This window comes from Mirounga angustirostris, unplaced genomic scaffold (assembly GCF_029215605.1).
Source record: "Mirounga angustirostris isolate CCGP_5_RB_7025 unplaced genomic scaffold, mMirAng1.0.hap1 SCAF_6, whole genome shotgun sequence".
Lineage (NCBI taxonomy): Eukaryota > Metazoa > Chordata > Mammalia > Carnivora > Phocidae > Mirounga > Mirounga angustirostris.
Window position 1 is genome coordinate 154,214,416 of NW_026991714.1, and position 16,372 is coordinate 154,230,787.

General features: G+C 54.4%; 1 protein-coding gene and 1 pseudogene across 1 annotated transcript in view; one reads left to right on the forward strand and one right to left on the reverse strand.

The window, feature by feature from the left end:
- CFAP46 (cilia and flagella associated protein 46) overlaps nt 1-16,372 on the reverse strand; it is a 100,720-nt gene that overhangs the window by 34,946 nt on the left and 49,402 nt on the right. Inside the window, exons 25-32 of the mRNA XM_064595551.1 lie at nt 16,043-16,127; nt 13,712-13,850; nt 12,258-12,441; nt 9,175-9,340; nt 8,365-8,570; nt 7,294-7,506; nt 6,407-6,556; nt 273-421 (exon numbers count right to left, since the gene is read on the reverse strand). Coding sequence (XP_064451621.1) covers nt 273-421; nt 6,407-6,556; nt 7,294-7,506; nt 8,365-8,570; nt 9,175-9,340; nt 12,258-12,441; nt 13,712-13,850; nt 16,043-16,127 — 1,292 coding nt within the window. The remainder of the gene's footprint in view (nt 1-272; nt 422-6,406; nt 6,557-7,293; nt 7,507-8,364; nt 8,571-9,174; nt 9,341-12,257; nt 12,442-13,711; nt 13,851-16,042; nt 16,128-16,372) is intronic.
- LOC123846970 (phosphatidylinositol N-acetylglucosaminyltransferase subunit P-like) lies at nt 1,950-2,568 on the forward strand (annotated as a pseudogene).

Consider the following 16,372-nt stretch of genomic DNA (forward strand, 5'->3'; position numbering starts at 1 on the left):
CTTCATTCTAATACTTCAGCGTATATTTCCGTAGAACAATGATCTTCTCTTAAGGGCCAGGTCGAAATTTTAAAATAAAATTACTATTTTTATGTTCAGTATATTGATTTATTTGGTTTTACAAATCACAGGGACTATTATTTATAGAAATAGTCAACCACAGAATCAGTATTTGGAAATGCTGTTTGTTTTTATATTGCTTTGGGGAAATTTTCCCCTTTAGCCACCGAAATGTTCCCCAGTTTCCCTGAATATAAAACAGTCATACTGACCGCAGGTGGTAGAGATCCTTGAGGCTCTTGCTTTCTACCACAGATGCTGCAATTACTACACCCAACTGCAGGACTGGGATGGTGAGCTCGTAGAGGGACATCTTCTGCAGGGCTCTGACCAAATGGTCCAAATAATATAAAGTGTACGTCTACACAAATACACAACAAACATGTAAGGTCAAAGAGGGGAGGAAGGGTAGGCCACTAGCTGATAGGGTCTTTCTTCAAAAACCTCTATCCTTCTCCATGACAAGCACGGCTCGGGGCAAACAGCAGGTGCTCAACAGTGTTTCTTGAATGAATGAATGAATGAATGAATGATGTGCTCTCCCCCTTCTCTCCCTCATTCATAGCTTTCATCTTGTCATCTGCGATCATCCATAATCTTCAACACCCAAGTACAGTTAAAAGTCCTCACAAGAGGGGCGCCTGGGTGGCTCAGATGGTTAAGCGTCTGCCTTCGGCTCAGGTCATGATCCCGGGGTCCTGGGATCGAGTCCCGCGTCGGGCTCCCTGCTCTGCGGGAGGCCTGCTTCTCCCTCTGCCTCTCTCTCTCTCTCTCTGTCTCTCATGAATAAATAAATAAATAAATTAAAACAAAAAAAAAGTCCTCACAAGAAACAATCCATTTACATATTTACTCAAATTAATGTTTTTGTTAGATTTCTTCTACTAAAAACTGCTGATCCATTAAAAACAGAATTTCTTTATGAACACGTATAACTGCCTTAAAATTTAATACAGGTGCAGAAGAACAATACTTATAACAATGGACTGGGTTTGATAAAATAATTATTCTGCAATGAAGAATTAGAAAAGTTGGATGAAGTATTTTAAAAACGCACCAAAAGCTCTGAAGACTGGGTAACTGATGCTGGGAGAAGTTACTGGGCTGAGTGCCAGAAGACAATGGGTATCTAGAGAAATGAGCCTGCCATATTGGGGTCCCTTTGTCCTGGGGGTTTCTGTGGAGTCAAGAGGCAGCTGAGAGGTTGGGTGGTACCTCTGGTTTTTGTTTGTTTGGGTTGTTTTGGGTTTTTTTGTAAGGTGGAGACAACAAAACGGCCTTGAGGGCCCACTGAAAGCTTCATGCCCAGGCTGGGTGCCCAAAGGGCTGCACCTTAGGATGAAGGGTGATCTACAAGTAAAGCAGCCGTCTCAGGGAATTCCTCAAAAGCCAGTGGCTTCGGGTGGCCTGGAGAACATGTGGTTCTTTGAGAGACTAATAATTGGTAACTCCTGATGAGGCTGGTCAGGAAAGAGGGGTGGGAAGACACAAATCCTATAGACCTGCAGACACTAAAAGATAATAAAAGCACATTAAGAACAACATTATATTACAAACTTGAAACTTTATATTAAGTGGAAATATCCTAGAAAAACACAATCCACGGAATTACAAGAAGAAACAGAAAATCTGAAGAGCTCCAGAACTACAAAGTAAACAGAATCATAACTTATGACCTTCCCATATAGAAGAAAAGGCCCAGAAGTTTCCACCAGGGAACTCTCCCAAATTTAAGGAAGAAATAACAAATAATCTTATACAAGTCTCCCCAAGAATAGTAAAAAAAAAAAAAAGATGGGGGGCCTTCCACGGTGACAAGAGGAGTGTCCTGGCTGGCCCCGCCCTCATGCCCCCCAGGCCAGCAAAGATTATCTAAAGTCACAGGGAAAATGGTAGAAAATTCACTGTCACCATTGCCAGAAAGAGCGATTCACGGTTTTGTTCCTTTCTTAAGCTCCCAAGTTGGCTTCATACTATATCTTGTGTGAAATCTTATTCCTGAATCTTGACTAAACTCCTTAGGCTTAACCTATTGGCCTCAAAAATACTGGGCAGTTGCACTGCCATCTACCTCCTCATTACTATAGTAACCGGTTATGTACTTTTATTTGTTTTTTTTTTTTTTTTTTAAAGATTTTATTTATTTATTTGAGACAGAGAGAATGAGAGACAGAGAGCATGAGAGGGGGGAGGGTCAGAGGGAGAAGCAGACTCCCTGTCGAGCAGGGAGCCTGATGCGGGACTCGATCCAGGGACTCCAGGATCATGACCTGAGCCGAAGGCAGTCGCTTAACCAACTGAGCCACCCAGGCGCCCTGTACTTTTATTTGGAATGAACGTGATGAGTACCTCTCCGCTCAACTCCATTCACACAATCACAGATAACTATGCTAAGATCCACAGCAGAAGAAATACCAAGAAGAGGCCATCCCAGCATTAAGACATATTCCCATTAGTGAAGTAAATCAAATGGTTCTTTTTTGCAAAGAACTTTACACCAAAAACTAAATTGTATGTGGGCTAATACCAAGCATTTATTGTAAGTTTTGATATAATAATTTTGACCATAATTACTTTTATTATCTCTTATTAATAGCCTGATATTGAAATGTAAAAAAATTGAACTTCTCTTAGATTATGTTCCATTAATATTAAAATATTTTCAAATATCAGTTATTAATGGACAGAATAAATAAAATACCACTTCATCATATACCAGACTTTTAAAAAAAATAAGTATCAGTAAAAGCACAAAGTCCCTCCAAAAAAAGGGACGGGGGAGGGACCACTTCCTAACTAAAAGGTCAATGTGAGATTGTGACACAGAAGGACATGGATCCTTGGACTTTGTTTTTGTTGCTGGCGCTGAGCTCCTAAAACCCTTGCAATCTTGTGGCTCATGAGCCCCTTCCGAGCACAGCTGAGTTTACGCCGGGAGGTGACTCTGGGCAGCCCCTGTCCAGCTCAGGCTGGGAGCTGCGTGCCAGGGAACCAACCCTGTGACCAGAGGGCGGGAGCTTTGGTCCTACCCCCCGATGCCGGGCTCGGAGAGAGGCTGGAGACTGGATAAATCAACTGCCAAACATTTCATCACTCACGCCTGCATAACGGAACCTCCCTACAATTCCTAAGTGGAGCGATGTGGAGTTTCTGGGTGGTGAACACGTCCACACGGGGATGGCGCACCGAGCGCCACGCACTTCGGAGCTCCTGTGCTCGGCACCTGCCCAGACCTCGCCCCGTGGACCTCTTCAGCTGTCTGTTCACTTGCATCCTTTCTAATAACCCGGTAATCTAGAAAGTAAAGTGTTTCCCTGAGTTCTGTGAGCCGTCCTAGCAAATCATCAACACCGAGGAGGGGGTCACGGGAACCCCCAATTCGTAGCGACGTCAGACAGCGGTGCGGACAGCAGTGTTGATGTGGGGGCCGCCCTGAGGGACTGAGCTCTGAGCCTGAGAAGCCCGCGCCCACCAACCCTGAGAGGTCCGTGCCAGGACTGGGCTAATTCACAGGACGCCCAGCTGGTGTGCACAGACAACAGGAGAGCTGGATGTTGGTGTGGAAAAGCCGCACGTCTGGCGCCGGCTGGGAGCAGGAAACGGTTCAGAGTCTGAGTAATTTTTTACCAAATCCTGACATGGGTGCTGTATGAACAGGAATGAACATGGAAGCAAACACCCCAAAGTGTCAAACACGATTATACATGAGATGAATAAAATGTTTCAGCTACATTGATCATATTATGATAATCATCAGCAAAAGATCAATGTAATAAATTAAAAGAATAAAGGAGAAAAAACATTATCACTTGAACAGATGCAGAAAAATACTTGGTAAAAGTCTATAGCCATTCATGATTACAACTCTTAGCAAAGAGAAATAAGAAACTTCCCTAGTCAATAAAGAATATCTATAAAACTACAACAAACACCAATTATACTTCCAAGTAGTGTTGGGGACCCTCCCGTTGAAGCAGGAAATGAGATAAGGCTGTGCGCTGTCACGGTGTTTCTTCAACACCTGCCCAGGCCTGAGCCAACAGAGCCAAATAAGGGAATGAAAAGTGCAAGGACTAGAAATTAGGAAGTAAGCAGCGGGCTGTAGATGGAATGATTGTACGCACACGAGATCAAGAAGAATTTACAGATAAATCACCAAAATTATTAAAAGGTTAACAGAGGGGCGCCTGGGTGGCTCAGTCGTTAAGTGTCTGCCTTCGGCTCAGGTCGTGATCCCAGGGTCCTGGGATCGAGCTCCGCATCGGGCTCCCTGCTCAGCGGGGAGCCTGCTTCTCCCTCTGCTTGCTGCTCTCCCTGCTTGTGTGCATGCTCTCTCTCTCTCTCTCTGACAAGTAAATAAAATATTAAAAAAAAAATCTATTTCAGGGACACCCGGGTGGCTCAGTCGTTAAGCGTCTGCCTTCGGCTCAGGTCATGATCCCAGGGTCCTGGGATCGAGCCCCGCATCGGGCTCCCTGCTCCGCGGGAAGCCTGCTTCTCCCTCTCCCTCTCCCCCTGCTTGTGTTCCCTCTCTCGCTGTGTCTCTCTCTCTCTCTCAAATAAATAAAATCTTAAAAAAAAAGGTTAGCAGAATTATATTTCTGTATTTCATGTGGAGTTCAAGCATGACACAAAGAGGCATATTTACAATAACGTCAAAAATATCAAATACATGGAAATACACCTAACACGTGCTCAAGCTCCACACAGAAAACTCGATCCTCTGCTAAGGATCGAGGGCAGTCTACACCGGTGGAGAGGCAGACTGTGTTTACGGATGGGAAGGCTGTGGGAGAGGGTCAGCTCTCCCTGAGTCCACAGCTGACTCAGGACTCTGAGCAATCACGACCTGCACCCCCCGCCCAGAGTGTTAAGTGGAATCCAACACGTGGATTCTAAAGTACACGTGGAAATGCAAAGAGAATGGAAAGAACGTCCTAGACCTTCTCGAAGAACAAGGTGAGGGCACGCAAGTTCAGTAATCACGACCGTGAGATGTGAGCACACGTGTGTGGACACTGGATTCAGGACAAACATGGCTCTGCAAAGAAGATGGGCAAATGCTTTTCCCATAAATGGGGCTGGAACATTCAGATACCCAGATTTAAAAGCCTGAGGCTGACCTTGCCCTACACCACACCCACCAATCTCAGGTGGATGGTCCGTGTGAATCTGGCACATAAAACCATAAAGCTTTGGGGAAAATATTGTAAGAGAATATCTTCATGACCTTTGGAAAGAGAAACGGCCTTTTTAAGCAGGACACACAAAGTATAGTGACAAAGGAACAGATCACTAATTTTATCACATTAACACTAGGAACCTCTAGTCAATGACAAGACCGCAAGAGAGCCAGGCCGAGAGTGGAAGGTAATTGGCCCTTCGTAAATTGTCAAAGTGTTGTTCCCAGACTAGATCAAGAATTCCTTCAAACTGACAAGAAAGAGACAGAAACCTTAATAAAATGTGGGCAACAGACTGGAAAGGCCGCAGAGAAGATGTCCGGGTGGCCAGAGGGCACAGGAAGGTGCTGCCAAGCTTCCTCTGAACGGCCAGAGTAGGAAGGGGAGCCAGACGAGGCCGGCACAGTCGACCAAACATACGCTCCGAGACGCACGGCTTCCATCACGAGCGCCCACAGCAGCTTCACGCGTGAAGCCACAAGCTGGAGACAACCCGAATGTCATCCAGTGTCGAACGGACAAATGGACCATGGTCTAGTCAGGGGCCATGGGACTGCACCCAACAGGTGACGGAGACACAGACGACCGTGGACAAATCCCACAAAATACTGAGTGAACGAACCCAAACACAAAAGGTTTATAAGGAGTATTTCCACGTTTTTAAGCACAAAAGACAGGCAGAAGGCAGTGGGCACTGAAGGTCCCCAAAGTCTTTGGGTCTAACCCCTGGAACCTCACAAGCAACGGCTTCCTTGCCAGTGTGGTTAGTGTGGAAATCCAGAGACGGAGGGATTTCTGTGGGTTACTCGGGAGGTCGCAGGCACAGACGCTGCCCACGGCGGCGTTTCCGTGTTCAGCGTGTTCGGGGGGTGGGGGGGCTGCATGACGACAGGGAGCACGTGCTTCCCACCGACACTCCAGTTCGTCTGGGGAGAGTGGCGACCGGGACAGGGAGGCCCGGGGCTGACCGTGCTTGCGCCTCAGCCCGGGCGGCACACACAGGGGTCTCCCTCTCAACGAGTCACTAAGCCCCCTGCTCAGGCCGCCCGCTTTCTGGATACACTTCACGGCAGGAAGGCTACTACGGGGCAGGGACACGGGGTTCGGAACGCAGCTGGCTGGCACCCCACCCAAGCCCGCACCCCTGCTTGAAGTCGCCTTACCGGCTTCTGGATGCTTGACGGGTTAATGGTAAAGTCGCTTTTATCTTGTTTAAACACCGACATCACTTCTTCAGGGCAGGAGTAGGAAGCCCATTCTTCTATGCTTGTCGGTAAGTCTTCCAGCTGTTGGCCAGGAACCGCGGTGTGATGCTGTAAGCAGGAACGCAGGATTCGCTGTAGAATCAGCACAGCCTGAGCAGACGGCAGGGAGCCCTGAGAGGGCAGCGCCTTCGGGGACCCACTGCTGCCTGGATCCGGGCCCCCCCCGCCGCCTCTGCCCCAACGGCGCCCCTGCACGTGGCTGCCCTCCCTGTGACCCAAGCCCGAGCTGTGACCCACACCAGAGCCACGTTCAATTTCACAGCCAAAACACACTGTGACATCACCTGCAAGAGCACAAAGCTGATGCTCTCTGCCATGTGCAAACCAGAGTCTGCCTGGGGTGCCCCAGCTCATGGTACCCCCAGGACCTGCGCATCTGCGTGCAGTCAGTGCTGTGTGGACACGTGCACAGAGGACACAGTGCTGGAGCCCGGTGGGAGTGCCCGCTCTGGACGGCCATGCACACAGGAGTGTCCGGCCGCGTGGGTGCGCATGTGGGCTGCAGGCCCCTCAGGACGTGGGGGCTCTTTTCCCCTGCTCCAGAGAGCTGCCCTCCTTCCCGCACACCCACAGCCAGAGAGGAGACACACGTCCTGGGTCACCCTCCTAACAGCCTGGGGTTGTCCTCCACTTTACAAAAGAGGACACTGAGGCATAGAGGGGTCCGGCAGGCCCCACAGCCTGGGTGTGGGTCCAGGCCCAGCCACGTGGCCCCAGTCTGTGGCCCTGGCCCTCCACTCTCAGGGCCCCAGACACAGCCCCATATTCGAAAGTGCGCACAGTACCTGCTTGAGGTCTTTGCCCTTTTCTCTGTCCTTCTCCTTGTCCTTCCCTTTCTCCTTCTCCTTCCCCTTTTCCTTCTCTTTCTCCTTTTCCTTCCCCTTCTCTTTCTCCTTCTTCTTCTCCTTCTCTTTTTTAGGCAATAACAAATGTGAACTAGCTGTTGCTGCTAGAATTTTACTTTCTGAAATTGCTTTTCCTGCTGTTAATAAAGATACCTGTGAAAAATAAAATCCAGATTTGCAACATTAAGAACAGCCATGCACACGCTCCCCCACCTGCTCAAATCTGAGGGGCGGCCAGTGGTCCTAAGGCTCTGAGTGGTAACCTTGTGTCCACTAGGGCACCAGGGCCACACCAGTGAGCTCACCCCATGCACATGACTGCAGCGTCCCTCAGTGGGTGGGACACTCAGCCCCCAGGACCTGGACCAGCGGGGACATGGAGCTGACCTCCGAGGAGTGCCTGTCCCAGCTCCATGAAGTGAATTCATGTCTCTAATTGAGAACACATAGAACTTTTAGTGGTTCTCCTAAAAGAAGTGTTAAAGAATCCTTGTTTTGTGGACGGTGGGAGAGTGGGCTGGGGCATCTTGAAGACCAAGGATGCCTTCCCAGTCCCTCCCATTCTTCCCACTGCCAAGGGGTGACAGCCCCACTGTCCCCCAGCACATTGCTGGGAGGGTCGGGGCACTGCCCTCAGGAGGTCCTCGAGAACCAGAGGCTCAAAGAGCTGCCCTGGGAGGGCCCTGTAAAGAGATGATGGGGGAGGAGGGATGAACGGAAGAAGGTTCTGGAAGCCGAGGGCCAGGGCTGCTGAAAGGCAGGCAGATGCAATCATGGGCTGGCTGTTCCCTCCACATGCAGAGGCTCCCGGGACCGTTGCCCAGGGGTACTTCGTGGCGGATGGGCAAGGGTGGTGGGGAGGTTTCAGAGAAGAGTGTCCCCAGCCACTGCAGTGTGGTGAGGGCCCTCTTCCGAGGGCTGCACGAGCAGGCGAGGCCCATGGGCTACAGGGAGAGGCGTGGGCTCCTGCCAAGAGCTGGGGACCGATCAGGGAGCAGCCTCACGCCTCACCTGCCAGATGCGCTTGAGGTACGTGTAGGCCATGAGGCAGTAGTCCTCGTAGCTGGCCGCGCTCGGGGACACCATCAGGGCCAGCAGGGTGTAGGCGCGAGCCAGCGCCTCCAGCTGTCTCACGTTCCGAAGCTTCTCCAAGGGGACTGACCCCGCGTCCTCGGACACTACACTTTCTGGGCCTCCCTGAGTGGACAGGTGCTCCCCTGCAAGATAGGGGTGTCCAAGCCATGAGCATGTCCCGACTGGGTCCTTCTAGAAGGCGTACCCGCCTTCAGGGGCCAGGCAGGCCTCAGGGATGGTGTCCCAGGGCTCTTCCCCCGGCATCTGAGGGCTCCTCCCCTCGCGTCCCAGGGCTCCTCCCCAGCGTCCCAGGGCTCCTACCCCGCGTCCCAGGGCTCCTCCCCCCGTGTCCGAGGGCTCCTCCCCCAGCATCCGAGGGCTCCTACCCCGCGTCCCAGGGCTCTGCACCCCCACCCCTACCCCCGGCGTCCCAGGGCTCCTCCCCCGGCGTCCCGGGGCTCCTCCCCCCGCGTCCCGGGGCTCTGCACCCCCATCCCTACCCTCGCGTCCCAGGGCTCCTCCCCCGCGTCCCAGGGCTCCTCCCCCAGCATCCGAGGGCTCCTCCCCCGCGTCCCAGGGCTCCTCCCCCGCGTCCCGGGGCTCCTCCCCCCGCGTCCCGGGGCTCCTCCCCCGGCGTCCCGGGGCTCCTCCAGCGTCCCAGGGCTCCTCCCCCGGCTGCAAGTCCCCTCGGGGGCCTGAGAGGACACGTCCACCCCAGGCCCGGGTCTGAACCAGAGCAGACCCCACCCTCACCTGCCAGCTCAGGTGTGTCACTGGCGGGTGTCATCAGCAGCAGGATGTCAATCGCCCACTTCAGGTGGAATGTCACGTCTTCCATAGGAAACTGTTTGTAATACAGCCACTCGCTGAATTCCATGATGTACTCAACTTTTTGCCACTCGCTCTCTGGCTTCTTTGGGATGAAACAAAAAAGGACAGAAGAGACCTGTGCTTACCACTCAGCATCCCAAACACTGAAACGGAGGGTGTCTTCTGGAAGCAAGTGTGTGCACAGACCCCGCCTCCACCGCGGCGGGACCCTCTAGCGGGACATCTGCTGTCCACACTCGTTAGAACCTTTCCGTTGCTGATAGTTTTGTCCCAAGACCAAAGCCTCGCAGATCTCTCCGGGCCCTCCACTCCCTTTGTGGGCCTGCCTGCCGGGCCTGCCCCTTCTGGCCCCCAGGCCTCCTGAGTCAGGCTGTCTTCAGTCTGTACCCAGCTTTGTTTCCTAAGGCACTCATTCAAATGTGTATGTGAGGCACTCTCTGGATGGTTCTGTGGTTAACCAGAGCTCCCGGGGTCAGGGAAGATGCTGCTCTGTCCAGCAGGCAGCCCCAGAGTCCAGCCCAAGGCCTGGCCCATGCACAAACTGGGTCACAAATCACTGCACCAGGGAGTGGAGCTGCTCCCCGGCCCTCACAGAGCAGAGCCAGCCCAGCCGATGGCACCTCTACCTTCCACCCCCCCCCCGGCCCCACGCCCCCGCCCCAAACACCATACTCCACACCTGACCCTCAGGCAAGTGGAGGGGAAGCTGCCATCTGTGGGGCGGGGAAGGCAGGAAGGGGGAGGGTGGTGCCGAGGAGCAGGAGTTTGACTTTGGGTGCTGGGTTGACACATGGTAAGATGGAAGGGGGAGGGGGCAGTGGGACATGTGAGGTGAAGGTGGAAGGGGGTCCAGGCTACACACTACGTTGTGAGGAGACTCAGGGTAGAGGTCGTGTTTAGCCCAGGAGCCTGGCTGAGATCGTCAAGGTGGGAGGATTGTGGATGGAGCCCTGAGCCCCTGCCCTCCGCCTCAGTAAGTGGTGGGGGAGGGAGGAGTGAGCGAGAGGCAGGTGGACGTGGGAGCCCAGTGAAGGAAGCCTGTCGGGGGGGGGACAGGGCAGGTGGGGCCTCAGGACCCCCATGGCTGTCTCAGTGGCTTTGGCTAGAGTTCTGCAGGAGACCTGGAGAGGGTGAGAGCTGGGTTGGAGTGTTTATGACACAACCATCATCTTCCCAACAAATGGGGCTGGGAAAACAGGGCATCCACATGCTCACACCAGCCACAGTGTGACTCCAAGTGGATCAAAGATTCAATGTAGGACCTGCAGCAATGAAGCTCCTACAACAAACACAGGAGTAGATCTTCATGACCTTGGACTACAGGACAGCTTCTTGGATACCGTCCCATAAGCATAAGCAACAAAAGAAGAAATAAATTGGGCTTCATCAAAACTATAAACTTTTGTGCTACAAATAATATCATCAAGAAAGTGAAAAAGTGGCTGAAAAAACAACACAGAGAGAAAAAATTTACAAGTCTTGTATCTGATAAGGGGTCGTGCCCAGGATGCACAAGGAAGTCCTACAGTTCAACAATAAGAAGACAAACAACCAAATTAAAAATTGGGCAAAGCATCTGAATAGACATTTTTCCAAAAAAGATAGACACGTGGCCAATACATGCATGAAAATACATGCATTAGTCACCCGGGAAACATGATGAGACAGCGCCGTCATCCGCCAGGACGATACAACCAGGCGGCCAGGTGACAGTGTTGCCCAGGCATGGAGAGACTGGAGCGCTCTCCGCCACAGCTGGTGGGAAAGTGCTCCTGGAAGGTTGGGTGGAGATCGGCGCGGCCCCACAGTTACACTGTTCGGGCTGTGCCCAAAAGAAATGTGACCACGTGTCCACACAGAGCTATTCGCAATAATTAAACATGGAAAGAACACAAACACCCGTCCGATGGAAGACTCTCAGCCCTGAGCGTGAAGGAAGCTCGGACACAGCCTATCACACAAGGCCTGGACACATTATGCCAAGTGGAAGAAGCCAGTCACAACGGACACACCTTGTGCGACTGCACTTTCGTGAAATGTCCACCCAGACAAACCCTTATGGACAGAAAGTGGACTGGCGGCTCCCTGGGGCTGGCGGTGGGGAGAACAGTGAGGGCAGATGGACCGGGTTTCTGGGTTGTGATGGAATATTCTAACGTTGACCTTAGTGATGGCTGTGTGACCCTGTGTATTTACTAAAAACGTTTTGTACCCCTGAGAAACAGAAAGCAAGGGAGGAAGGGACTTGGGGTCGGGGGGACAGAGAGCCTTTGCAAGGAGCCTGGTGCCTTTCTCTGGAGCGGTGGGGTCCACCCTGCCTGGTCCCAGTGAACCTGGCAGGGACCTTGGTCTTCACTGACCACTCAGCGTTGACCACACAGAGCAGCGTCTTGACCCATCCCCAGTTAACGCCTTCCCGAGAGACACGCCACCCCTGGGACCCTGGCTCAGTCGAGGAACCTCACGGCAGGATTTGCTCCATGAGAGACGTTCTGTGTAACAGATATTTGGTGCCGGTGCATCTGACAGGGCTTCCTTGTCCTTCCGCAAGTCCCACCTGCTCTGCCGCCACGCCAGGCACCTCCCCTCCCCCGAACCTGCCCCCAAGTCACTCGCAGTCCGTCTTGGTTCTGGTTGGGGTGGGGAGTCTCAGAAGGCTGCAGAGCCCTGCTCCGTCCGTAGCCCAGTCCAGCCTTGGGCGTCCCCCCTTGGGTGGGCTTCACCCACTCCCCCCACAGTATCTCCCCTGCAGCAATACGGCGCCCCACCCACACAGGGACCTTGTCCCTCCACGCTGGGAAGGGGCGACGGAAGACAGGCGTCTGTCTACTGCCCCTGACTCATCAGAAAGGCACGTCCCCTCCCGTGGCTCCTCTGCTGGGCAAGGTCTTCCTTGGGGTGCCTCCCACGCAGCTGCCCAGGGGCTCAGCCTCCCTCCACGGGGCCACATCCATACCCGAGAGGCTGAGTCACCACCACCCAAAGCTCCTCAGTCGGACCTGCAAGGCTTGGATGGCGTTGTGGTAGCAGACCAGCTCTCCGGAGACACTCTTCGAGTTCAAGGCCAGACGGTGCCACATGTGTGCCAAATAATCCTCGCTTTCGTCTTTGAATTTCTGTATTTCCATTGTAAAATTCTGGCCAAGTTTGGCCTTCACAATGACCATATGTTTAAAAATCAAGCTAGAAAGAACCAAAAGAGATGCTTGAATGATAAACAAATACAGATAATGCTCCTAAAACTAAGGAATCTGTGTTCCTTTTCCTACTTACAAAGACAAAACAGAATGGAACCTCAGTTCCTTGGCATTTGCGTGGGTTGTGTTTTAAATCCCCACCCTTCTTGTGTTGAATTCCCAGTGGGGAAATAAAGTCATCTGTGGGAATGGGAACGTGGCGGTGGGCACCGGTGGGGCGAGCAGGGGAGGGCGGCTCTCCGGGAGCGGTGCAGACAGGCGCGGGGTCCTGGGTGTCCTGGGGCGGGAGGGCGGGGGGTCCCTGCGGGGCGGGCCCCCCGGGGCTCCCGGAGGGGAGGAGCACTCACAGGCGGGGGTCCCTGGGGGGTGGGGGGGGTGGGGGGGGTGGGTCCCTGGGGGGCGGGGCTCCCTGGGGGCGGGGCTCCCGGAGGGGGGGAGCACTCACAGGCGGGGGTCCCTGGGGGGCGGGGGTCCCTGGGGGCGGGGCTCCCGGAGGGGGGGAGCACTCACAGGTGGAGGTCCCTGGGGGGCGGGGGTCCCTGGGGGGCGGGGCTCCCTGGGGGCGGGGCTCCCTGGGGGCAGGAGCACTCACAGGCGGGGGTCCCTGGGGGGTGGGGGGGGGTGGGGGGGGGTGGGTCCCTGGGGGGCGGGGCTCCCTGGGGGCGGGGCTCCCGGAGGGGGGGAGCACTCACAGGTGGAGGTCCCTGGGGGGCGGGGCTCCCTGGGGGCGGGGCTCCCTGGGGGCAGGAGCACTCACAGGCGGGGGTCCCTGGGGGGTGGGGGGGGGTGGGTCCCTGGGGGGCGGGGCTCCCTGGGGGCGGGGCTCCCTGGGGGCGGGGGACCCTGGGGGCGGGGCTCCCGGAGGGGAGGAGCACTCACAGGCGGGGGTCCCTGGGGGGTGGGGGGTGGGTCCCTGGGGTGCGGGGCTCCCTGGGGTGCGGGGCTCCCTGGGGGCGGGGCTCCCGGAGGGGGGGAGCACTCACAGGTGGAGGTCCCTGGGGGGCGGGGGTCCCTGGGGGGCGGGGCTCCCTGGGGGCGGGGCTCCCTGGGGGCAGGAGCACTCACAGGCGGGGGTCCCTGGGGGGTGGGGGGGTGGGTCCCTGGGGGGCGGGGCTCCCGGAGGGGAGGAGCACTCACAGGCGGGGGTCCCTGGGGGGTGGGGGGTGGGTCCCTGGGGGGCGGGGCTCCCTGGGGGCGGGGCTCCCTGGGGGCGGGGCTCCCTGGGGGCGGGGCTCCCGGAGGGGAGGAGCACTCACAGGCGGTGCGCGGTCCGCGGCAGCATCTGCACAGCCTCGTCCAGCACCTTGAGGCCGCCCTCCCAGTCGCCATGGTCGGCGTGGCAGTGGAAGAGCAGGCCATAGAGCGCGGCGCGGAGCGTCAGGTCGTCCTCGGCCCCTGCAGTGGGAGAGGGGCCTGTGTGGACAGCAAGGCTGGGGTGCCCGTGGAGCTCTCTCAGCACCACCCCCGAGGCGGTGGACGCACCGAAGGGCAAGTGCGCTGCGTCTGTCCTGCGCGTCGGCAACCATGTGGGCCCGACAACCACCCTCCGGCCAACACGCCGCCCGTCTGTGGGGAGCAGGGCCGCGTGACGTCGGTCCTTTAGGCCCGGTCACTCAGAAGAGGCTCATCAGGGGCTCACTGTCCCTGCAGCTGCCCCACTGAGCCTTCTCCACCACGTGCTTCCAGAGCACCTCCCGGCCCCCCCTTGAGCTTGCTCAAACTCTGCGACCTCCAAGCCCTTTCTGTTAGTCTCTGTAACTCTAGAAACAGACACTGCGAGCACGAGGGAAGAGGAATCCGTTCCTGGCAGCCTTAGGCAGCACCGTTAGGAGTGGGAGCACCCTGCGGAGGGAGAGACCAGGCCGTCTTGTTGACTTGCCACCGAACACGCCACAGCACTGCCCAGCTTCAGTGCCCCGTTGTCCCACGTGAGCAGAGGCCCCGCCGTGGGCACAGGACACTCAGGGGGCTCTATTTTACATCACTGACCATGTAGCTTTCTTTCCCTGTTTTGAATTGTTGGAGCAGATGAAGAGCATGCCCGGGGATCCTGCCACCCACACGCCACATTGCGTGGGACCTGTGGGCCCCCTGTGGCCTCTCCACGGCCGGTGCGTGGGGTCTCAGTATACAGGTGTCCCCGCTGTCCACGCCCAGGAGCAGGTAGATTCAGGCACATGACTGGACAAGCTGGTCAACCTCTGAGACTGGGGTAGCAAGGGCTGCTGATGTCTGTCATTTCAGTGCTGACTAGGTCAGGGGTCCTGCCTTTCCTCTGCCTCTCCCTGATCCATGCCAAGGAGCAGCATCCTCCCCGATCCACAGTCATGCTCATGTCTTTGGACCACTGGCCGCTTTTCCAGTCCACCCATGGAGGCCTGTGGCAGAGACCCTGCCAGCCGTCGCCTGTGGGCACTGGGACCCTCCTCCTCTTCCACCCCTTCCCCCTGCAGGTCCTGCCAGGGGGGGCCTCGGGATGCAGGGAGGCCTGCAAGTCCCCACCAGGGAGACCAGTGCCGTGTGGGGCCAAGCCTCTCAACTCTCGGGCTACTTTTTTACCACAGCACGGCATAGCCCATCCTGACTAATACAACTGCATCTCACAGAAGTTATTCATTTAGCTCCCAAATTTGGTGAAAATATCTTCCCAGTGTTTACTTTTTGATTTTCTGTATTTCTCATTATTCTCATTTAAATTTTTGTACATTTGAAGATGTGAGTCTCTGCTCACTTTAAAGTTTAAGAAGTAATCTTCCCACAAAACACTTGCCATGCTCAATTCTACTTTCTGATTTTTCCCCAACACATTTTGAATTTTTACTACTACTCAACTGCTTACCCTATTTGACATTTGGTGCTTATTTCAGGGCGTGGAGTTCAGTGTGCACTCAACCTGCACGGTCTCCCAGTGGTGCTGTATTCTAGCAGGCAGACTAGCTCTGCACCGGGCGCCAGTTTCTGCCATCTATGGGAACTGCTGGGGTTTAGTACTCAACTTAATATTTAATTACACAGGGTCATATTTTTTTGTTCATTATTTTAAATCAAGTTTCTCTCTCCAAATAGACCTGAAGTTCTCAGGGAGGGGAGACTGTTGTCCTAATCCCCAGCATTTACACTCCCCAACAGACAATGTGTCCCTTATGGTAAGTGATGATTATTTTTTTAGCAGAATTAAACATGAATTCTTAAATAGTGTTTTACTGTTCTAAGTTCAGTTTGTGTTTTGTTTTTGTTTTGCAAGTCTACATCTCCACATTTCTTTAAGGAAGAGGAAGAATATGATCTATCTGCCAGAGTAACCCAGAGGCTGGGTTTCACGGCAGCCCCTAGGCTGAGAGTACCTGCCCTGACCCAGGGGGGCCCTGGACGGTGGGCCTCTAGGCTTTGGTGTCCTTGTGCACACAATGGGGATTCCATGAAGTTGTTGCTCATCACACCCCAAGCACTGAGCATTCACTCTCTGTGGTCACCGTCCTGATTAAGCGGCTTCATACAAGGCCTGATTAAGCGGCTTCATACAAGGCCAGCACTGAACACTTCCCTTTCCTCGTGCCTGTGGCCATGTCTGTCTTGTGTCTACAAACCTGGGAGAAAATGACCTTCTGTCATCCCTCCACTGTGGAAGTCCGCCGTAGGCCACTGGTGCAGAATCAGCACTTTCCCTTTTCCCTGAAGTAAAAACAGAGAAACAATACATACGTTTGAAAGTTGCGATTTATTCTTTGACCATTTGGATGTTTATTTGGCCCTGCATCTCATTACAGAAATTGCAACTAAATTTCTGAAATACTAAGTCATAAAACGTGAAGTCACATTTCACCCGTAAGAGAAAGCTCCCCAGTGCAAACGAGAACACACACACACAGACCACCTCCAACGTAGCCTGCAGCTTTTTTAATGACATAAAGCATCCA